The sequence below is a fragment of the Myotis myotis genome, unplaced genomic scaffold (genome assembly GCF_014108235.1).
Source record: "Myotis myotis isolate mMyoMyo1 unplaced genomic scaffold, mMyoMyo1.p scaffold_m19_p_8, whole genome shotgun sequence".
Classification (NCBI taxonomy): domain Eukaryota; kingdom Metazoa; phylum Chordata; class Mammalia; order Chiroptera; family Vespertilionidae; genus Myotis; species Myotis myotis.
In genome coordinates, this window is record NW_023416390.1 from 84,502,092 (window position 1) to 84,526,545 (window position 24,454).

Here is a 24,454-nt window from a genome sequence, read left to right on the forward strand (position 1 = left end):
ACTAAATGTTCCTTCCAAGGCTGGTGGAACCCAGTAATGGGCCCCCAGAGTTTTCCAATGAGCCCGTTCCACGCCGCCACCCAGGAGGACGCCCTCGGCCGGAGCTGAGCTGGCCAGGCAGAGAGAGGAGGCGCTGCAGCCTAAGCGAGGGGCTCCTTAGCTGGGGGATTTCCCTCCCGCAGGGGGAGCCCCCTGAGCCTCTCTATTAGCTTGTGCGGTTCACCCCAAACTTCTGCCTGAGCTACCAGCTGCCTTCCCGGCTTCACTTACTGGAATCTCCTTTTAACATTTCTGTTCTGGCTTCCGTTCCTAGCCCTCAGCCCAGACCAGAGACTTCCTGAATGTTGCAACTGTGGGCACCACTGGGACCTCTGCCTGGTGGGACATTTTCCCCTTTCCCTTTCTGCCATGCCTCAGGGCAAAGAAAGTGAGTTAGCTGGCCAGGCTCATCTCCCACTACCTCTCCTCCTCACCTTCCATGGCCAGGGTTCCCGTCTATGTGAGGCGGTCTTGCCATTCCTCCTGCCGGGGGGGCCCTGTCTTACCTTGCTCTCCAGGTAAACCTGTGGTCATCCCCCTAAACCCAGATCTGATTGGAAGCTCATCATGGTATTCCCACCCCTGCCTCCCCCCTGGGCCACGTCCGTCCTCTCCAGCGCTTCCATTCCCACCACACTTAGCAGAAATCTTCTGGAATTCAGTTGTACCCACCTCCATCCTGCAGCCTAGAGTGCACCTTAGGGCAGAGGCTGTTTCCTTCATCTCCCTGGCACCCTGCACGGTCAGTGTCTCCGGCGCTAACGAGCAGCAGCACCTCAATGCTCATTGCCTACCAGGCACCTCTTAGCCACCAGGCCTGATTTCATTCATTTAACGTGCATAATAATTATTGCAATCTTTCCTATTTTACAAATGAGGAAAGTAAGGCACCTAAAGCTAAAGCGGCTTGCCCACAGTCACATGGCTGCTATGTGGAGGAGGTGAAATTTGAACCCAGGCGTTTCAGCTCTTAGGGTCTGTGCCTTAATCACTGCCCCACACAACCTCCCCGCAAGCATCTCAGCTCTTACTGGGGCCAGAGCAAGCACATGTGTGCACACATGGGACATGAGAACACTGTAAAGGGAAATGGAGCTGCATGCTAAATGGTGTGGCATAGAGCAGTGCTCTGCAATGCTAATGTGGACATCATCAGCCGGGGATCTGTTAAAGAGCACGTCTACATCGGGCCTGAGACTTCATTTCTAACAAGTTTCCAGGCGCAGCCATTGCTGCCAGTCTGTGGCCCACACTCTGAGTAGCAAGGATGAACTCCAAGAGTAGCAGGAGACAGGGGAGGGAGAGTTCAGTGTGGGCTGGGTCTGGGCTCAGGTAGGAAAGGGGAGGTAGAGAACAGCCTTCCAGGGTCATCAGCGATCTGCTCTCAGGAGCCTGGGAGCAAGGACTTGTGCCGAAAGCTGCCTATCCTCCCCGCCCCCCCCCCCCCCCCCCGCCCCCAATCTCCCCTTGACAAGCAGCTGCACGAAGCAGGAGCTGCACACGTGAATGGCCTGTTTCTGGGAAATGCCCGGTCCTGATCACGGCAGGAAACATTTTGCAAATTCAAAAGTCAGAGCCAAAGGGAAGTGCTGTGTGATCTACAACCAGGCAAATGGGAACAATCTTCCCCGAGTGGTTCCCCAGGAGGGACGCGTTTCTGCTGGCTTCAGGACTTTGACCGCCTATAAAGCTTAGCGATGGAACAAAAGGAAATTCTCAAGGAGGAAGAGTGCCCAGCTGCTCTGGACCACACCATGTTCTCTACGATGGAGTCCTTCGAAATCAATGGTAAAGTACCAATCCCCAGTGACGACCTTGCCTGGCGAGGTAGGCTTTCTGTTGGTGATGAAGACTGGAGATGCCATAGAAAGTCTGGGGTAGCATCACAGACTCCCACTAATACATTTCCGGAATGCTTCAATAGAGAATTTGTGTCACGCTAATGAAGGATGCTGTATTTTTAGCATATAGTAGGGTTTTTCAAGCTTCACAATTTCTGTCAATTGCACTTCTATAAGATTAATGCTAATGCTCATTATGCACCCCTTCTTTTTATTAGTGTCTTAGTCAGACACACAGGTTGTGTGATGAAATGGCAATGCAAGAGGAATGAGAAGCTTCCACAGAATAGGAGCCAAGTGCCTCATATTTATTTCATGCATTCCTTTGAAACGCTTTAAGGTGACTGCTGTTCTAGCTGTTGTGTTGACTGGGGAGCGCTTTCTCTAGCTTCATATTTAGTTTGTTTAGGTTAAACTCAGATTTTAAAAATTCAGTCAACTCTGTTGTCTTTATTTATTTATATTTCTCGGTGTTACGTGGGTGTTGCATCGTTTAAATCTTCTAGAATTTGTAGCATTTAAAGTCACAGGTGAGTGCTCCCTACAGGGGAGCTCTGGTCTGCCATTCTAGAGCATCCTCTGCAAATCATCTTCCAAGTCGGTCAGCTTTCCCACTCCCAGTCTTCTCTGGAATGACTGCAGCTCTGTGGGTGGATTTTCGGGGGACAAAGATGACGGGTCTGGGGTGCGGCAGTGCAGGAACCGTGCTTCTGAATGCCTTTCTTAACTGCCAGCTGTTCAGAACTTTGGGGAATGCAGCATTCTGGCTATATGACCTCTAAGATACTGAAGTGTTCAAACAAAGTCAGCCGGTCAAACATATTCAGCACCTGCTACCTGCTGGGCATTGCACCCAGCATGGAGGAAAGAGACACCAATAAATGCAGCGTCTGGCCTTAGGGAGCCCACAGTCCTGTCGGTGGTGGCAGGAGACTGGCAGGGCGAGTCTAATGACTTCTATACAGTTCACCCCCAGCTAGAACGGATATTGTACAGGACATTGCAGAGGAGCCTGGTGTGGGCCCTGGAGGTCAGAGCTGAGATTAATGGACAAAGGGGATTAGTTAGGAAATGGTGTGGTGGCTGGGGTGGGGAGGAAACCATATGTGCAAGATATATTCGCAAGGAGTATTCAGAAACATACAGACAGCTCAATGTTGTTGGACCAAAATTGGGTGGGGAAAGCTCAGTGGGGATTGAGACTAGGGCCAATTTGAAAGGGTTGAAGCTGGGCTGAGAGGTATTGGTGTACATTTCAGATTACTCACCATCATAGACAGACAAGCTGGTAAGAGTAATGCTGAGGACAGAGGCGCGTGGCAGCGACAGATGAGGCAGTTGTGAAGAAGGAAAGGGAGAGTGGTCTGGGAAATATTAGAAGTCGAATCAGAGGGACTGTAATGACAGGACCGGCAAGTGAGGGAGATGCAATCCCAGATTACTGACTTGGGTTGTGGATGCCACTTACTACACAGCTAACCAAGAAACAAAAGCACTCCAGTTTGGATGGAAGGACTAGTTTCCTAAGTGCATTTGTGACTGCCTGTCTTCTTGTACAGAGATTCTAGAACAAATGGAACTTTCTAGATGAGTGCCATGATGGACAGTAATCTCTATGGGGCTCTGTAACATAGTGACCCTTCATGTCTGTCACATCACATGATTATCAGTTCTTCTATTGTTGAAAGCAGTTAAGACCTACTCTCTCAGCAAGTTTGATCTTTATAATGGAGTTCTGTTGTCTATAATCACTGTTCTGTTTATTGGTCTCCAGGACCTACTTATCTACTTGTTGCAAGTATGCACCATGTCTTCCAGTCCCTCCACTTCAGTCCTTGGTAATTTATATTTATCTGCATCTATCTTTTCCTCATCTTTGAAGAACATTCTTCTTGACAGAGAAAACCCAAAAAAATATAGGTAGGAAAGTTATAATTTTTTTTTCTTTAAATCTTCACCTGATTATATTATTTTATTGATTGTTTTAGAGAGAGAGGAAGGGAGAGAAAGAAACATCAATGTAAGAGAGAAACATTGATTGGCTGTCTCTCATATGGGCTCTGACTGGGGATTGAACCCACAACCTAGGTATGTGCCCTGAATGGAATTGAACCTGTAACTTTCAGTGTATGGGATGACGCTCTAACCAACTGAGCCACCTGGCAGGGCTGGTATTCAATTAACATTAGGCCTTGGCTCCCAGCCATGGGCCTTGCTCTACAGATCATTTAAAAAATTTCCCAACACCTTAACTCCGGAGTCCATTCAGGGTCAGCCCTGCTGATGTGACTACTATTTGTTCATTGTTCTGACTTTTTCTTTGTCGTGTCACTATTTCTCAACATCTTTTAAACATCTGGCTTTACTCCAGAATTTTTTTAACTTTATTTAGAAATAATTATAGATTCATGGAATGTTGCACAAAAATGTACAGGGAAGTCTCTGTGACCACCCCATGTTTGCTCCTGTAATGACATCTTGGATCGCTATGGCACAATATCACAGCCTGGAAATTGGTATTGTGCAACCCTCAGAGCTTATTTAGAGTTCATTAGCTTTACATGCACTCATTTCTGTGTGAGAATTTAGTTATTTCCACTTTAATCACATGTGCTTATCTGTGTCACTGCCACCCAAAGGTACAGAGTGTGAGTTCAATCACCACCAAAATCTCTCCTCCTCCTTCGTAGCCACACATACTCCTGACCCCCCCACCAGCAATCATCTCCCACAGCCACTACTCAGAGTTCCGATCCTATAATGTTGTTATTTAAAGACTGTTCTATAAATGGAAGTGCACAGTTTGTAACTGTTTTAGGATTGGCTTTTTCCCACATAGCATAATCCCTTAAGATTCATCCAAGGTGATGTGTATATCAATAGTTGGTTCTTGTCATTAATGATCATTCCTTGATGTGAATGTACCACAGTTGAACAGTTCACCCATTGAACTAGACACTTGGGTTGTGTCTAGTTTGGGCTATGACAGAGAAAGCTGCCATAACTATTTAGTAAACGTTCTTGTGTGAGCATGAGTTTTTATTTCTGTGGGATAAATGCCCAAAAGTGCAATTGCTGGATTCTAAGTGTATGTTTGGTTTGCAACAAGCAGCTGATTTATTTTTCCAGTGTGGATGTAACATTTTACGTTCTCACCAGCAATGTGCAGCTGATCCCATTTCTTTGCATCCTTGCCAGCAATTGGTATTATTACTATTTTTACCTGAGCCACTCTGATAGATGTATGATAGTGATACTCATGGTAATTTTAATTTGCCTTTTCCTAGTGGCTCATGATGTTGAATATCTTTTTGTGTGTTTATTAACCATTTATGCACTCTCTTTGGTGACACGTCTCTTCCTGTTTTTGCCAATGTTTTAATTAGATTTGGGTTTTTTGTTGTTTACAAGTCCTTTGCTGGATATGTGGTATTCAAATATTCTCTCTCAGTATGTAATTTTTCTTTTCGTTCTCTTAAAGAGTATTTTGAAAGCAAACTTATTTCATTCTATTGAGGTCCAATTTGTCAATTTTTCAATTTTCAGCATATACTCTACACACTTTGTTAAATTATATCTAAACTAGGGGCCCAGTGCATGAATTCATGCACCTTGAAAGGAACTGTGAGCCTCGAGGCTGTGGTGGGCATAGAGGCAGGTCTCAGCCCATCCTCCACACCTCCACCTGGCCCCTCCTGCCGTGGACCCCAGTCGCCTGTCTGCTGGCAGCCCCACTCCCGTTGCTGCCACTCCCATATGCTGACAGCATGGAGTGATTTGGGCTAGCGCCAGCAGTGGGTGCAAGTGGTGGGAGGGACCACAGTGCAGGGGAGCAAAGAATTTTCTGTAACCACCAGAGGCTCACCCTGATGACAGTGACCGGCACCCCGCCTTCTTCTGGCACCCCTGCTCACCTGCTCCACCATCCCTCCACAGCCGATGCCCACCATGTTCCACATGCGCCCCCTGGTGGTCAGTGCACATCATAGTGATCAGTTGTTTGGTTGTTCCACTGTTTGGTCTATTTGCATATTAAGATTATATATATATATATACTAGAGGCCCAGTGCATGAATTTGTGCATGGGTGGGGCCCAGCCGGCCCGGCCTCAATCAGGGCAGATCGGGGCCAGGCCTGTCAGGAGGAGGAGACAGCGGGAGGTTGGCCAGCCAGCTCACCCCACTTGGGGTCCTATCAGGGCTGGGCCAGCTGTGGGGAGGAGCTGTGGGCAATTGGCTGGTAAGTCTCACCCCCAATTGGGGTGGGGGGTGATTGGGGGTGGGGCTGGCTGTGGGGAAAGGCTGTTGGCAGTGGGCCAGCCAGCCCCATCTCCAAATGGGGTGGGGGGGCTGATCAGGAGTCAGCAGCTGGGGGAGCGGCCATGGGAGGTTGGCTGGCCAGCCCCACCCCTGATTGGTGTGGGGGGGCTGATTGGGGGTGGAGTTGGCTGAGGGGAGGGGCCGTGGACCAATTGGAGTGGTGGGGGCTGATCAGGGGTGGGGCCAGCCATGGGGAGGGGCTGTGGGCAGTGGGACGGCTGGCCCCACCACAAAATAGGGTTGGGGGGGCCATTGGGGGCCAGTGTTCTAGGGGAGGGGCCATGGGTGGTTGGCTGGCCAGGCCTTCCCCTGATCAGAGTGGAGTGGCCAATCAGGGACAGAGCTGACTGGAGGGAGGGGCTGCGGGCCAATTGGGGTGGTGGGGGCCCATTGGGGGCAGGGCCGGCAGTGGGGAGGGGCTTCAGGAGGTTGGTCTGCCAGTCCCACTCCCTATTGGGGTGGGGGTGGAGATTAGGGGTGGGGCCGACTGGAGGGAGGAGCCGTGAGAGGTTGGCCACCAGCCCCACACCCATCAGGCCACAGTGGGCATCATAGCAACCGATCCTTCTGGTTGTTATGGTGTTCCAGTTGCTAGCTTTATATATATATATATATATATATATATATATATATATATATATATATATATATATATATATATATATATATATATATATATATAGACTAGAGGCCTGGTGTTCCTCATCCTGGCCTGCACCCTCTTGCAATCTGGGATGGCTGGCTCCTAACCACTTGCCTGCCTGCCTGATTGCCCCAAACTGCTTGCCTGCTTGCCTGATCACCCCCAATTGCCTCTGCCTGCCTCCCTGATGCCCCTAACTGCTCACCTGCCTGCCTGATTGCCTCTAACCACCTCTGCCTGCCTGCTTAATCACCCCTAACCATTCGCCTGCCTGCCTGATCACCCCTAACCACTCGCCTGCCTGCCTGATCACCCCAGCCACTCTGCCTGTCTAATTAGCATATTAAACTTTTGTTATTATAGACAGATATTCTGTTTTCTTTGGAGTGATTGTAAATGCCATCGTGTTTTAATTTTGATTTCCACATGTTTTCTAGTAGTTTGTAGATATGTGATAGAGTAAGAGAGTGAGGACATCCTCATCTTGTTCCCAATCTTAGGAGGAAAGTGTCTGTCTCACCATTATTTATCATATTAGCTTTATGTTAGAAAAAGCTCTTAATTGATGTTGTGGGAATAAAACAGTCACTCAAAAATGCATCAATAAGGCACTTTACTTCTGCAGAAGGATGCTGCAACCAGCAACAAAAATGGGCAGCACAAAGCAAGAAAGTCCGCTTCCCTTTTATCCGTGATGGTTACTGCACCGAACCTGGATTGACTTAAGGGCTTAGTTTCACAATCTGGTTGAATGTCTAACCCAGTGGTCCCCAGCCTTTTCTTGGCCACGCCCACATAAGCATCTCTAAAATCCTGATCTTCCTCCCCGCGCCCCCCCCCCCCCCGTGACATATAATTCTTATTATTCAAAAAGTGAACTATTCATGTGGAGGAAGCCTAAAAGGCCATTAACTTGGTCTAAACAAGCTTCCAAAGAACATGGCATCCCTGAAAGAGAAAAATAAAAGAACAAAAGGACAGTTGAAGTACTGAGGAAGAAATCACTCAGAAATTGTTTAAAAATAATAATATGAAGTGATATGAAAAAGTAACAAATAAAGTTTCAAAACATATAATAGAGAACTGAAATGCATAAATATGTCACAATATATATTTATATACTATATATGAGGCCCCTAGAACCATAAGAAATGCAAAAAATTCTCTGTTAATAACTCATTCTCAAATTTCCCCCCTTAAAAATCAAACTGCCCCCCTGTGGGGCATGTGCCCCAGGTTGGGAGCCCCTGGTCTCACCTGAGGAGGATGGTGCAGCAGGGATGGGGGCTGTTTCAAATGCCTGCAGGGAAGTGGTGCAAAACTATGTCTTTGTCTCCCACAGGAATGTTTGCGGGATTAATGCCCTGTTAGGCTTTAACTGCTGCCAGGAAACGGGGAGCACTATGCCTTTGTCTTCCAGGAGGGGAGGCCGGATTGATTTGAGTACAAAACGGAGGGGAGGTTATAAAAGGGAAATGTAGCTAATATCTAAACTATAACTTTTGATAGAAAAGACTTCCTAATCCTTACATTTAGATATTTTGTAAATGCTCCTTTTTTTTTTAAAGTTGAGGAAGTTCTCTATTTCTAGTTTTCTGAGAGGTTTTATTATGAATTTATTATTATGAGAGTTGAGTTATGAATTATAATTATGAGAGCTTTATTATAATTGTATTTTGTCAACTGCTTTTTCTGGATCAATTAGATGGTTATGTAATTTTTCTGCTTTAGTCTGTTGATTTGGTGAATCATATTGATTGATTTTTGTATATTGAACCAGGCTTGCATATCTGGAAATCCTATTTAGCCTTAATATATAAATTCTTTTTATACATTGCTTGACATGGTTTATTTTATTGAGAATTTTTTGTGTCAAATTTCATAAGAGACATTGATTTTTTTTTTCTTTTCTTGTACTGCCTTTGTCTCGTTTTCATGTCAGAGAATTCCTGACCTAAAAAAAAAAAAAGAAGAGTTAGGAAGTACTCTTTACTCTTCTATTATCTATAGGAGATTGTGTAAAATTGATGCTTATTCTTTATTAAAGGTTTGTCAAGATACTCCAATAAAATCATCGGGGCCTGGTTATTTCTTTTTCAGAATTTTTAAATTAAAATTAAATTTATTTAATAATTATAGGTATTCATATTATCTATTTCATATGACTGAGTTTTGATAGCTTATGTTTTTGAGCAATTGACCCTATTTCTTCTAAGTTGTAAATATAGAGTTAGTAATTTTCTTATTTTCTTTTTAATGGCTGCAGGATCTGTGGTAATATCCTCTGTTTTATCCCTGATATTATGATTTATACCTTTTTAATAAAATCTTTGTCAGTCTTGCCAGAGCTTTATCAATGTTATTGATTTTATTCAAAGAACCAGCATTTTGTTTTGTTACTTTATTTTTTGTATTTCTATTTTAAATCTAATTGATTGCTGCTTTGATCTTTTTTTTTTTAATCCTTGACCAATGATACGTTTATTGATGAGAGAGAGAGAGAGAGAGAGAGAGAGAGAGAGAGAGAGAGAGAGAGAGAGAGAAAGAGAAACATCTTTCGGTTGGCTGTCTCCTGTATGTGCCCTGATTGAAGATGGAACTATTATATTGTAAATCAGCGAGCTAAACAGAGGACACCTTAATCAATCAATCAGTAAGCCAAATTTTGGAGTCTTTATTACGCTAGTGGTCTCAGAGGAGTTGTCTCTCAAAGTCTGAGCAAAGCAATTTGGAGACAGCTTTCCCTTTATACTTTCCCAGGTTCTTTGTCCCCCAAATATGGGGTTTCCAGACCCTTTGCAGGCTTTACAAAGAGCCCTTTGCATTGGGAGATATTTTGCAGGAAGCTTGTAGCCTTTAACATAGCACAATTCAGTAACCTTGAGTACAACATAATTCAGATAACTAAAAGACACCTGGCTAGGAGCAATCAGGGACAGCAGCAGAGCAGCTTGCAAGGCTAGATAATTGAGCTTATTTTCCCTAATATTCGAGCAAGTGTGTTTACAGAAGCCAAGAATAGCAGTTAATTCACAGACCAAAGGACCATCTATGTTTAGGAAAATTTCAAACAGCAGTTTTTCCCAGCATAGAGTTAAGGGGACAAGATGGAGTGCCTATACTTCAGAACCCATAACCTCGGTTTGTGCCCTGACCAGGAATCAAACCCTCAGCCTTTGGTGTATGGGCTGATACTCCAACCACTGAGCCACCAGCCAGAGCTATTGTTTCCTTGTTCCTGGTTGCTTGGGGTTTACTTTGCTCTTCTTTTCTAGTGTCTTGAGGTTGGAATTTAGTTTATTGATTTGAGATCTTTTCTCATTTGTAACGTAAGCATTTAGTCCTATAAATTTCCTCTTGGTGCTGCTTTAGCTATATCCTATAGTTTGATATGTTGTTTTCTCATTTTCATTCAGTTTTTTTTGTGTTTTTTTGTTTGTCTAATTTTCTTTGAGACTTTCTCTATGACCTTTCTATATTTAAATGTGTTTTGTTTGTTTTTTTAACTAAAACAAAATAGAAACAGACTCATAGATAGAGAACAGACTGGCAGCTCTCAGAGGGGAGGGGGATTGGGTGAAAAAGGAGAAGGGGTTAGGTTAAAAAAACACCAACTCATAGATACAAACAAGAGTATGGTGATTACCAGAGGGAAAGAGGGGGGGCGAGGTAGAAGAGAGGGGCGGGGAGGAGATACATGGTGATGCAAAGAGACTTGACTTGGGATGGTGAACACACAATACAATATACAGATGATGTATTATAGAATCATATACCTGAAACCTATATAATTTTATTAACCAATATCACCCTAATAAATTCCATAAGAAAAGTAAAATAAAATAAACGAAAGTTTTTTTTTAATTTTTCAAGTGTTTTGGGGATTTTCCTATTGTCTGTATGGTATGTTATTGGTTTCTATTTTCATTCCACTGGCAGAGAACATACTCTATATGACTTTGTTTATTGTGCATCTTGTTGGGTTTTGGTTTATGACCCAGGATATGGAGTGTCTTGGTGCATGGGAAGAATGTGTATACTGCTGCTGTGTGGGGGGTAGTCTATCAGTGTTGATTAGATCCTGTTGCCTTGTGGTGTTCAGTTCTTCTACGCTCGTGCTGATTTTTTCCACCAACTGCTGAGAGTGACTTGTTAAAATCCCCAATTATAATTGTGGTTTTATCTATTTCTCCTTTCACTTATATCTATTTTTACCTCATGTGAATGGAAGTTCTTTTTTTTTTTTTTTGGTTTCTTGTAAATAGTACTAGTATATGGTTGGATCATGCTTTTTAAACCATTTTGCCAATTTCTACTAGCTATAACTTCTCTTAGTTTTTGTTCATCTGAGAATCTTTTTATTTCCTATTCATTCTTAAAAGGTATTTTCATTGGATATAAAATTCATGGTTGATAATTTTTTTTTTTCTTTCCAGCACAGGGAAAAAAAAATGTCACTTCCATTTGATCTCCATGGTTTCAGATGAGAAATCTGCTATTATTCAAGTTGGTATGCCGTTAAAGGCAATGTGCCATTTTTCTCCTGGCTGCTTTTAAGAGTTTTCCTTTTTCTTTAGATTTTTAATTTTCTTTTTATCTAGACTGTTTGTTGTTGGTTTTTTGTTTGTTTGTTTGAATTTTGCTTGTGATGTATCTTAGTATTGATTTTTTTGCATCTATCATGATTAGGTTTCCTTAATTCCTTGAATTTGTAGGTTTATGTCTTTCACTAAATTTGAGAATTTTTCAGCTAGCATTATTTCTTTGAATATTTTTTCAACCTCACACTCTTTCTGGGACTTAAATGGTGTCAATATTATGTGTTTTGTTATTGATTCACAGATCTCTAAGGTTGGGTTTGTGTATGAGAGAGGATTGTCTGTTTTTCAGATTGGACAATTTTAATTATTTTATTATTTAGTTTATTGATCTTTTTTGTGTCATGTGTATTACAAAATTGAGGAATGTCCGTGGAAAATCATTCTTTGCAGAAAGCAAGGTGCTATATTATATGTAATATGTTATCATTTATGTAAAATTAAAAGAAAAACAACTGGACTTAGGAATATATGGGTATTAAGTTTCTGAGAGCAAGGGGAATGGGAGGAAGGACACACCCGGGAATGCTAACCAAGTCCACCTCCTCAGTTAGGCGTTCAGGGGGTTGAGAGAAAATCATTAACTCTTGTAATGCTCTCTATATTGTTTAATTATATTAGGAATGTTTTTATTTTTTTTTATTGATTTCAGACAGGAAGGGAAAGGGAAAGAGAGATAGAAACATCAATGATGAGAGAGAATCACTGATCAGCTGCCTCCTGCATGCCCCACACTGGGGATTGAGCCTGTAACCCAGGCATATGCCCTGACCAGGAATTGAGTCGTGACCTCCCAGTTCATAGGTCAATGCTCAACCACTGAGCCACTCCAGCTGGGCATATTAAGAATTTTTTACTGTTATAATATCAAAAGCTGAAGACAAAGGAAACAATGGCCTGGACATGAATTCCAGGTCTGCATCTTAAAACCTAATAGATTTTTCAACTTCTCCAAACCTTTCTCCTTGTTTATAAAGTGGGAACAATGCTCCTCCTCTCTGGGTTTTAAACAAACACATGGATGTACTAATTCATCTGATAAACATCTTCCAAGAGCCCCGTGTGGCCAGGCGCTGTGCCACCAGTTTAAGGACCATCCTCTTCCAGCTATGAGACGTGGCACGGGGGGTTGTTCACTTGGCCATAGAAATGAATGAGCCACAATGGCGCTTCCTGTGCTGGGGCAAGAGGGAGGGTTTGAGGGTAGTAAGCCTTTGGTGTCCTCTCCACTCAACTTTACCGGGAGCCCTCTGCTCGCTCACACAGAGGGGATTCCAGCCGCAGTGGGGCCCCTGCTCCCCACCCTTGACAGTAGCCACCTTCCCCATGGGTTATTTCAGATCCAAAGCCCAACAAGAGAAATGGGGTGAAGTGCTTCATGGTCGCGGTCGTCACCTGCCTGATTTTGCTCTCCGCGGGCACCGGGCTGCTGGTGATGAAAGGTAAAGCAGGCTTGGTCCCTCTGGGAATGACTGAACATGGCCCTGACCCACAGAGCTGCAGCTGAGTACAGAGCCCTGGGGCCGCTGCTGCCCCTCCTGGAAGTGGAAGGGGGAAGTGTGTGTTGTGTTGCACATGTGTGTGTGGGTGTGCGTGTGTGAGAGAGAGAGAGAACGCACACGGGAGCCTGTGTGTGTCCAAAGCAGTGAAAGGTGCAATGCTCTCACACGGTGTGCCGTGAGCACCTTGCATCTAGCAGCCTCTGAGTGGGAAGGGGCTTTGCTGATCAGTGCGCGTTTCAATGAGACTTGACTTTCAAAGTGTTCCAGTCCCAATGTGAAGTTCATGAAGCAACTCCACCAGCAGACACTGAAGTCACGCAGGAACAGCATGTGCCCAGATGTCATGAACACATGTCACATGCACATTCAGGTCACGCATGAATAAGTCAGACCAGCACAGTAGTTGTCATGCATTCACGCCCAGAGCAGGCACGTGACACTGTGGGTATGTGAGTGTGAACATGTAATGTCATGCCTGAGTGGAGCGAGCACACATGTGTAAGGTATAGCTAAAGCTCTATGCCCACACGGTCCCCACAGCATAGGACAGGTGTTTGTCTTCACAGGAGTATGCACCTGCATGTGTATTGAGAGAAAATCATTAACTCTTGTAATGCTCTCTATATTGTTTAATTATATTAAGAATGTTTTTATATTGTTTTTATTGATTTCAGACAGGAAGGGAAAGGGAGAGAGATAGAAACATCAACGATGAGAGAGAATCACTGATCAGCTGCCTCCTGCACCCCCCACACTGGGGATTGAGCCTGCAAGCAATACACATGACACAAGGGCCCACAGGAGTTATGCACCTGCAACAAGAGCTGTCAGGAGTGGGATCAAATGCCTAAATGCCTCGGGCTCTAATGAGGTCATAAAAGAATGCCGTGGGGCGGGTGGGTGTCTAGTTCTGAATCTACAGGAGCAGCTCAGGGCCCTGGATATTCCCTTTGACAACGAAACGCTGGCCGCTGAGGACAGCCCATCCTTCACCTCACTCTGGTCGCATAGCCGTTCGCCACCTGCAGGGGCTCTGAGGCTGCAGGTGCTGCAGGCCCAGCTCAGCCAGGTCCGCGCCCAGCAGGAGCACCTGTTGCAGCAGGTGGACAACTTCACTCGGAGCCCAGGTTTGCCCCTCCCCTCCGGATTGGGACTCCTCAGAGGAGGACGAGAGTAGGAGCTGCTAGTTCATGGGCTTTTCCCAAGAGGGTCTTTGGGCCTGAATTTCCTTCCCTGGCAAGGGGTCTTCCCAAACCCTGGCCTGGTATGGAACCCTGGGGTTTGAGACATGGGTGAGAGCCATATGAGAGGGACGTGAAGCACAGGTCCCATGGGCTGCAGGCAGGGTGGTGGGGGAGTGGGGCCAGGAGCATAGGAGCCACAAACCTGCCCAAGCAGAGTGTGACCTCAGGAGCCAGCGCCTGGAGCAACCAGCCACAGGCCAAGTCTGAGTGACAAAGCCGTCAGCCTGATCCAGAACATTTATGAGGTCGGGTAAGACACAGAAGCTTGGGTACCTCCTGGGACCCCATCCATACATACAAGGAATATTGGCCCATGGCTGGCAGGAAGTCATGGTGCACACCAGGCCAGTGCAGGCGGTGGGGGGACCATGGAGGGGCAAGGACAGCTGGGCCTGCAGGGAAGACAGGCCAGCTTAGCAAGTAGGGCTACAGGCAGGAGGAAATGGAGCCAAAGGGGGTCCCTTTCCCCTGGCCCCCTTCTCTCAGGCTGTCCTAGAGTGGCAACGGCTAATCCAGGCACATCCAGCTTCTAGGTGTGAGCTGGCTGCCTCAGGGCTGGCACTGTTACCTGGAGCCCGGGGCCTTGCTCTGACCGGTGTCTGGGTGTGCTGGGGTCTAGGAGGTGAGCCTCTGCCAGGGGCTGTGCCCACGGACCACGTGCAGGACCCAGGACCCAGGACCCAGGACCCAGGAGGGCAGGACCGTGAGAGGCTGCTGCCTCTCCAGTGAGCAGAGATGAGAGCCCAATGGGGATGCGAGGGGAGGGGACAGTGGGGCAGATGGAGCCCAATGGGGATGCGAGGGGAGGGGACGGTGGGGCAGATGGAGCCCAGTGGAGACACGAGGGGAGGGGACAGTGGGACAGAAGGAGCTCAGTGGGGACACAAGGGGAAGGAACAATGGGGCAGATGGAGCCCTGAGTATTTGAGGGGGGGGACAGTGGCAGAGGAGCAGAGCCCAGGCTCTGGCGCTCAGACACAAGAGGGTCCCTCTGCCCCTTGGGAGGTGAAGGACTAGTTCTGATCGGATGAGGGCCCTTCCTTTAACCTGAGGCACTTGCCCAGCTGGTTTGGCTTCATGGTCTTCTGATGACGTGGGGTGCTCTTCAGGGTCCCACACTCTGGGGCTCCCAGGAATCTCAGGCTCTCCTGTGTAGACCAACAAGACACCCGGCTCTTCCTAAGGACTTGTCCTGAAGGATGCTGGGCTCGGCTCCTGTGGCCCAGCGCCCGCCCCGCAGTGCTGCGTGCCCAGAGGGTGCTCTGGCTGTGCCACAGCTCTGGCTGCAACCCTCTCTCTTTCCCTCGCAGAGCTCTTCAGGACCAAAGGTGAACGCGGCGCTCCAGGTGGGTTCATTTCCACTCGACCCCCATTCCCTCCCACAGCCTTCTCCCCCAGCCCCGTGGCCGGTGCCTTTCTGGGCCTCCGCACCTGACCCCAACTTACCTTCCCTGGGTTCCCACTGCCTCTCCACAAACTCCTGGTTCAATGGGAAATGGGTCCTTGCCAAGCATCACTCCAAATCCAGCCTCATCTAAGACAGCCCCGTGCAACCCTCAGCGGGCCTCTCCCCCAGGACCCCAGCTCCAAAAGGTCACCTCCTTCGTCTCCCATCGCTGCTCTTTCCAGGCCCTCTCACCTGGCCCTTAGCACTCAGTGCACCTCCGGCTGTGGCCACCGTGATGACGGGAGGCAGCCTGTGGGTCAGGCTGGCCTGCCTGGGCCCTAGGTCTACTAGCTGCATGACCTTAAGCCAGTTCCTCATTTTTCTGGACTCTTGGCTGCTATCCTGGGTAGAAAATAATGGAGATAAATGTGCTCCCTCGCAGGGTTGCTGTAAGATTCAAGGGCGGTGGTGTGGAAAATGCCTGACAGTAACAGTGCTCTCTGAGGACGAAGCCTGGGCTTAGCTGCCTGTGCTTCCTACCTCAGCACACACAGTCACACACACACACACAGTTACACACACATACACACACACAAACACACACAGTTACACACACATACATACACACACAAACACAGTCACACACACAGTTACACACAGACATACACACACACAGAGACACACACACAGTTACACACACAGTTACACACACATACACACAGAGACATACATACACACACAGTTACACACACATACACACACATACACACACAAACACACACATACATACACACATAAACACAGTCTCACACACACAAACACACACACACACACAGACACACACGCACAGTTAAACACACACACACAGGCATACATACACACACATACACACAGAGACATACATACACACAGAGACACATGCACAGTTACACACACACACACAGGCATACATACACACATACACACACATACACACAGAGACATACATACACACAGAGACACATGCACAGTTACACACACACAGAGGCATACATACACACATACACACACACAGTTACACACACGTGCATACATACACAAACACACATATACATAGTTACACACACATACACACACAAGCGTACACACACACAGTCCAGTGGCTGAGTGGTAGAAATTTCATCTTGAAAATAAACGTACACAACGTTGTCAGGCAGAACTCTTTGGCCTCATGATTTTTCAAGTGTGGCCCTGACCAAGCCTGGGGGCGGGGGGTGGGGAGGTGGGGGGGCGAGGGGACTGCTGAGTCAGCCTTGCAAGTGGCAGCAGCCTGGGCTTGGAGGACGGGCCTCTCAGGAGCTGGATGGCCTTGAACGTGTCGCTGCCCGCTCCGAGCTCCGCGTCCCTCCCTGGAGATGGGGATAAGGATGGGGCCTCTGGGCTGGCATCAGGTACAGGATGAACCGGACGGTGCTCAGCCCGGTGCCCAGCTCTGAGTAAGCACTCGCTGCTGCTGCTGTTCCATTTGCTTCATTGTCGCTGCTTTGAGAGGGTTCAATGGCTCACGCTCAGACGCCCCAGCCGGATGAATGGGGCTCCTCCGCTCTAGGGAGAGGCTGTTCCAAACCCCAGTCACTTTGCTGACAGAATCGGTGCTTAAACTTCTTCAACCCGGTGGGTTTGGGCGGCCCTTTAGAATCTGCTCCATCACCGGCCCGGGCATGGAGCCCGCCTTCCCCACAGCAGCGTGCGAGGGTGCAAACAGGCTCCCTCTGCCCCCCCCCTCCGAATATATATGGTGATGATCTCCCCTGCTATGTTTCCATTCTCTCAGTCTCTGACAGCTTCTATCTCTGTCTTTCTCTCTCTCTCTTCCCTCTCTCTCTTTGGAGCCAGAAACCAGAGGCAGGAAACAGCAACTGTAGCAGCATGAGCTGCAGGTCTGGGCCCCCTCTCACGCCCACCTGCCTTCCCAGGTCCTCCACCCCCTTGACTCCCCCCAGCCCCTGGGAGGCTGTGGCCTCTCCCCTCCCCCATGGCCTAAGCAGGGATCCCCCAAAGTGCATCCTGCTAGAAAGCCCTATGGTGACCAATAGGCTGGCCAGAGAGGACGAGGGTGGGGGTGGGAGGGGTGCTGTGCTCCGAAGTTGGGGCTTGCCACCCCCTGCCTCCCAGGCGGCCTGCTTATGAAGCTGCACGCTGGCCCAGGCTTCTGAAAACAGGGCCCGGGAAGGTGGGGGAGGAGCAACTGCACCTAAGTCAGGCTCTGGGGAAGGCAGTGAGGAACCCAGCTGTGCCTCAGTTTCCCTCCTTTGTGTGTCCCGGACGTTATCTTTCCTCCCAACAAGTCATTACTGAAAGCCCCTGAGGCCCAGGCACTGCCCTGCAGTGGGAGCCTGGACATGAGAAGACGACAGGGCCCTGTCCGCAGGGACCTTCCCAGTCAGGCAGGGCTCAACTTGGAACCTGTTCTGGCAGCAGCCCTGGCTCCTGCCCTGAAAGGAGGACAGTGCCCTGGGTGCAAAGAGCAGGGAGGGGACTCACCTCCCCAGCGCCAGGCCAGGCTCCTGAGCCGCCTCTCAGCTGAGACGAGGGTGAGGGAAGGCGCAGGGAAGCAGGGCCCAGGCAGAAGGAATCGGAGCGCAAGGCCCTGCGGTGGAAGGGCGTTTGGTAGGTCAGGAACGCGAGTGCCTGCAGTGCAAGAGCAGGAGAAATATGGGCGGAGGGGTGGGAAGCGGGGGACTACGCAGACGCGGGGTGGGTGGGCCCCTGGTGAAGTGAAGGCACATTTTGTCTGTGCTTAGCTGATCCTCACGCTAACCCCGAGTGGCTGTTGCTGTCATCCCCATGTCACAGAAGAGGGCAGTGAGGCTCAGAGGTTTTATAAGAATTCTAGACATGATTTAAGGTACACAGAAGGATGCGTGCAGGTTATATGCAGATACTTCGCCACTTCATAGAAGGGACTTGAGCATCCATGGGTGTTAGTACCCACGGGGGCCCTGGAACCAGTTCCCCTCAGATGCCAAGTTCCCCACCGTGGCGCCCTGGCCTGGGTGCAGGCGTTGCATTAGGAGATCCCAAATCTGCTGGCCTCTTTCCAAATATGCCACCTCAGGCAACACCCATGCCTCTCGGAAAGTCATTCTTCCCTGTGGGGATGTGGGGCTGTGCCATGGCCTGAATGTCTGTGCCCCCAGCCCCCAAATGCATATATTGAAAGTCTAATGCCCAAGGTGTTGGTATTAGGAGGCGGGGCCTGTGGAAGGGGCTTAGGGCACAAGAATGGAGCCTGGATGAGTGGGAAAAGAGACCACGGAGCACCCTAGCTCCTCCCATCACGTGGGACACAGCACAAGGTCAGCTGCCTGCAGCCTGCAGAGCCTCTCCGGGCCTGGCCATGCCAGCACCCAGGTCTTGCCCTTCAGAGCCCAGAACTTTGAGAAATGGATCTGTTGTTTCTGATCTGCCGGTCTGCATGTTTTGTTACAGCAGCCAGAATGGACTGAGGCAGGACAGGAGCCCTGCCCGTCCTGCCCACGAGCCGTGGTGGGACTGGAGCCGCGTAGCAGGGCGGCCGTTGGAGAGAGAGCCGCATGCAAGTGCAGCAGTGATGGGGGCCCCGTACCCCGACCTGCCGCATGTTCCCTGTGGCCGCCATGTGACCACCATGGGGCAGCCCTGTGGAGCTGGTATATCAACACCAATTTACTGACCAGGAAGGGGAGGCTCGAAACCACGGGTGACTGGCACGAGGTCCCCCTGCTGCTGCGGGGCCCCGGTGTCCGGCTCAGAGCCCGAGGGATACCCCCTGCGTAGCTGCGCCCTGCCCGCCAGGCCACGGGCCCCTTGTGGGAAGGAGCGCTGTGATGTCTGCTTCCTTCCGCACCGTTGGGCTGGTCCGGGCGCTCAGTGAGTGTGTTCAATGAACACTGGCACTGAGGGGCACTGGACACCCACCTTGTCGGCTGGCTCACTGGTGTCTCTGCTCCTTTTCCTCAGGTCTTCCAGGTGCCAAGGGCCTGGCATTCACGGCTGAGAAGGGGCCAGGGGGCCAGGGATTCAGTGGAGCCACTGATACCCGCCCCTTGTCCCCTGGCCCATAGTCCTCTTTCTCTTCCTTGTCCCGGTGACACGCTGAATGCCTTTTCCTTTCCAGGACCCCCAGGACCCCGAGGCCTGCCAGGAATCAAGGGAGAGGCAGGTAAGGAGGGGCCCGTGTGTGCACCGGCACCCACAGCAGGCTCCCAGGCCAACACTCGGCAGGCCCTGCGTGTGCCGGAGGCCAGCGCTGTGGGACACCCTGGGTGGACCGGGAGTGCTGAGAAGCGCCCTGTGTTGTGGGGGAGTAGGGGGGGCTCTAGATGAGGCTGGAGGGCATGGACGCTCCAGCCTCCTCCTCAGGGCTCAGGCGTCCAAGCCTCTGAGCATCACTGGGGAGTCAAGCTCAGTGGTGTAGCAGGGACGCCAGGGCCAGACACAACTGCCTGCAACATGCACTATCTGTGGTGCTGGGAACATTCTCTTGCCTTTCTGAACCTCAGTTTCTTTGTCTGTAAAATGGGGATAGGTGTGCTTCAGAGGGTCACTGGTGGATTAGCAGTAATGGTGAAAAGCCCACGATTGTGTCTTTTAGGCTACAGCCTAAACCTTCCCAGCACCTCACAGATGATCATGGCATGGTTGGGGCAGAGAATGTGGGGAGCTCGGCTGCACCCCTCCCGGGGAAGGGGGCGGACTGAAATGTCAGAGCCCATGACCCTTGCAGCCCAGTCCGCTCTCCTCTCAGACTCTCCAACCTCCCGATCCCTGGAGGAGCGGAGGCTGCTGGGATGTAAAGAGGATAAGACGTTATTAGAGAAGGGGCTGAGAGGGAGGGTTGCCTGCAAGGGCAAGTTCACAAACCAACAGTCACTAGGCCTCTGAGCCACTGAGGCAGGAAGAAACACCAGCAGTTATGGGAGGGAAATTTGTTCGCAAATAAAATCTTTTTGGAGGAACTAACTTGAGAGAGGAATTTAATAGGATCCCAAAGAGTCTCCCGTTCTGGGTCTGCAGCAGGGGTTCTCCAGGGAGGGTTTCAGGGGGGAGGGTGGGCAAACAACGGGAGGAATTGAGGTGCAGTGAGGAACCTGAGCAGGCGCCGGCACACCACGTGCCCACACAGGCACGCACATGTGCTCACACAGGCATGCACCTGTGCCTCTGAGTGTGCATGTGAAGGAGACACAGAGACGGAGAGAGAAAGAGCCTCCTCGGGCGCCTGGCCCAAGCAGGGCCCGAATGCCTGCTGACTGAAGACCCCGGGCCAGAGTGACTGAGCGCTTCCTCCTCTCTCCCAGGCCTCCAAGGACCGCAGGGTGCTCCAGGGAAGCCGGGAGCCGCTGGTAACGTGCGCTTTCTCTGCTTGGAATCAGTGATGCCCGGGCCCAGGCACCCGTCCGTGGTCCCCCTCCCCTCGGCTCCTCCCCAGCCCCAGAGCATTGGTGCCCTCTCACTGCCCTCTTCTCCCGAGTCCTGCTGGGCCACCATGAGATTACCCAGGAGATGAGCAAACACACCCCAGACTTCCCCGTGGGACGCCCTTCTCTTCTCCCCAGCATGCCCCCTGCCCACCGCCCAGGAGCCCATGCCCAGGAGGATGCTGGGAGCCCTCCTCACTGGCCGTTCCCTCCGCAGGCACCCCAGGACAGAAGGGCAGCAAAGGCGATGGGGGTCTCATTGGCCCAAAAGGGGACACTGGTGCGAGGGGAGACAAAGGAGACCCTGGCCTCCCAGGTAAGGGCCTTGCTGTGTGTGGGTGCCTGGGGGGCTGGGCCCCACTCTATGCAACCATGTCTGCTCAGCGCCTACTGAGGGCGGGGCTGTGCTCTGCCTGCCAGCATCCTGGGATCGGAGATGTGGTAGCTGCCATCCAGATGAGCCAAGGGCAGGAATGTGACATGAGAGCAAGGTGAAGGGGCAACATGTCACACCGGGTGGCACCTGGGGACAAGGCAGCTAGGAAGTCACAGGAAAGAAAGTGAGGTGCCAAAGTCGGTCCTGAAGTGGGCGCAGGGGAGGCGGGAGCCCGGGGGCAGTGGGCAAGGGCTGCCTCCTTGCCCCGTGCCGGCCGATGCTCTCTCTGGAGCAGTGCTCTCAAGGGCCATGGGGAAGAACTATCCTGGGGGCTTGTTCAAAATGCAGGCCGGCCCAGCCGCCTGCCGTAGGGACCCTGGAGGTCGAGGCGCCAGGGCTGGGAGCACTGCCCTGGGGCTCTGGCCGTGACTGAGCCACTTCGTGCTCCTTGTCACTTGGCCTCTTTTGTGGCCCCTCAGGTGGCTCTGGAGTGCAGCAGGGGAACAAGGATTGCAGGGCTAGCGGCCTGGCTGCCCTCGCTGCTCTGGCCTGTCCATCTGTGTGACTAGGCACCTGCTTCACCTGCTGAGATCTGATTTCTTCATTTCAGAAAAAAAGACAGTCATGCCATTAAAGTAATCATAATTAAATTTCACACACCTTGCAGGATAGTTATAAGTGTTAAAGGTTATGTTTTCAGACTGCCACATGGTTGACGCTAAAAAAGTGACAAGGGTTATTAATAGTAGTGTTAGTGATCCTGTAGGATGGGAAGGGAAGACTCTGTTCCAAGATCAGACAGATCTAGTTCCAGTGTGGCTCACTAGCTGTGTGACTTTGGACAAACGACCTAACCTCTCTGAGCCTCAATTTACTCACCTAACCAAGGAGGAGAACAACAGCAGCCTTTAATGAGGATTGATTACAGCAGGAACATAAGACATAGAAGAGGTGTGGTTCTGTCACCACAAACTGAAGCTACTTACAGGATAAGAAACGAGGTACACTGCCCTGGGGAAGAGAGCCCTTGGCAGGGCCGCCAGCCACCCTCAGATCTTCGGAAGGCACTTGTGGAAGAGAACAGAGACTCGCTCTAGTGGTGCCCAGCAGAACAAGGACCGATGGGCAAAGGTTTCAGGAGAAGCAATTGTGCCGGGTGAGGGAGGAAGAGCCAGGTACGGCTTGGGGCTGTCCCTGGTGAGCTGAACAGACAAAGGCTTAGGGAACAGCTGCTACTGGGACAGGAAAAGGAGGTGCAGAATTCTCCCAGGTGGGACTGCAGGGGTCCTTGCACCAGGCGGGTGGTGGACAGTTGACCTCTAGGGTTGGTTCCCAAGGTGGCACTCTGAGTTCTCTTTGCAATAGGAAAGGGAGGCCCAAACTGTTCTCAAGGTGGTGCTGCCAGACCCAGAGAGCGGGCAGCAGCCAGGCCTGTGTGCTCCAGGCCTTTCCCAAGGAGCCTGAGCATCCGGTTTCCCACCCCACTCACCACTGCCCCACAGGAGGGCATCGTGTCCACACCCCGGCGCCGCCTGGGAACACTGTGGTTAGCGAGGGGAAACGCGGCAGTTTCAGTTCTTCGGAAACCAGACTCCGGCCTGCCACTCCTCTGCCCCGATCTCCCAGGACCACAAGCCCTCCTACCCACTGCTGGCCCCACCCCGGGGACAGGGCTGGCCTGCCACATGCGACCTGCCCTGGTGGTACTGAGCTTTGTCCCAGCAGACGGTGTGAAGTTCCAGGGCACACACTCCATCCTTAGCAGTGACTGGGAAGGTCTGCGGCCAGGCCCAGCTGTGATTGCTCAGTTGGCGCCTGGTCTTTTCCCCGATGCTGCTCTGCTTCTGGGTTTGTCCCCTCTGATGGAGACACGGAAGTCATCCACCGCAGGCCCAGGCCCACGCCCAAAAACCCCATGCAGCCCCACTGCGGTCACAGCATGGTGGTCGTGGCTGGCCCACAGCCATGAGGCCCTAACCAGTTCCTCCAGGGAAATCATTTCCAGTCTCTCCTAACGAGTGCCATTTGGCCCTTGCGCCCGGTGAGCATTCTGAATGACCAAGAGCTGCCTTCTCGCTGGTTGCATCAAGGCTGCTGTAAAGATGTCAACTCTCACCAAGCTCTTCACGTTCGTTTTATCTTCCATGGAGAAATAATCATTCTTTAAGTACCCAGAGCATCTCCAAGAACCTGATTTTCCGGCCTTGTCCCTAGCATCACGCAGAGCTTATCCGAGATAGGTTGGTACAAGCTGTGTCTCTCCTCCTCTTCAGTAGGGAGAAAGCCTCTGCCTCCTGGGCCCGCTCTGGCTCTGCTATCATAATGAACGGTATGGGGGCTTTTACCCGATTCCGTCCCCACAGGCCAGCCCCAGGGCCCGAGGGAGTTGCTTGGCTGGGTCTTTGCTGGTGGTGGGACTTCAGCAGCAACACCCGCCAGCCCGTGGGTTCCTGATGAGCCGGCCCACGTGGTGCACTGGCAAGGGCCATGCAGCCCACTCCCAAACCCGACTCGCCATGTGGGGAGGGGTTGATGGATCCTGCCCTGTGAGGAGCTGCCCTCAATTGATATGCACCAAGCACTGGCAGGAAAGAGGAGGGAGCCAAGGGGGATCGAGGAGTGGACCGGCTGGACAAGCCTTGAATGCTGATGACAAGTGGAAAATTTGAAACCTTGGGCACAAGGAAAGCCGGTGGCGGAAGCGCTGGCAGGAAAACGAGCTGCTGCAATGTTTTCCTCTCCATCGATGCTTCACAGTTTTGATGCTCAGCATTTGGGGCCTGCCTTCTGGAATATTCAGATTTCAGTTTGGGAGGCTTGAAAAAACAATTCCGCATGTGATCCCGGCAGCATGAGTTGAGCCTGGGCTGTGGTCCCTCCCAAGGGGATCTGAGTGCTGACCTGGGCCCATAGAGCCAGACCTTCCACTGCCCATCAGCCAGGCCAGGTCGTCTCGTCCATTTCTGATGAGTTTATGGCTGTCTCTGGGGCGCCTGCCATGTCTTTGAGGGGGACAAGATAAGTGGGACCTGGTGTCAGTGGGACCTGGTGCCCAGGCTCGCCC

General features: G+C 50.4%; 1 protein-coding gene across 1 annotated transcript in view; it reads left to right on the plus strand.

Moving 5' to 3' along the window:
- The first annotated feature begins 1,639 nt into the window (after positions 1-1,639).
- The window catches only part of MARCO (macrophage receptor with collagenous structure), a 35,352-nt gene continuing 12,537 nt past the window's right edge, over positions 1,640-24,454 (plus strand). Inside the window, exons 1-7 of the mRNA XM_036320594.1 lie at positions 1,640-1,827; positions 12,781-12,882; positions 13,851-14,069; positions 15,497-15,532; positions 19,712-19,756; positions 20,895-20,939; positions 21,232-21,330. Of these exons, the coding sequence (XP_036176487.1) occupies positions 1,737-1,827; positions 12,781-12,882; positions 13,851-14,069; positions 15,497-15,532; positions 19,712-19,756; positions 20,895-20,939; positions 21,232-21,330 (637 nt within the window). The 5' untranslated portion in view covers positions 1,640-1,736. The remainder of the gene's footprint in view (positions 1,828-12,780; positions 12,883-13,850; positions 14,070-15,496; positions 15,533-19,711; positions 19,757-20,894; positions 20,940-21,231; positions 21,331-24,454) is intronic.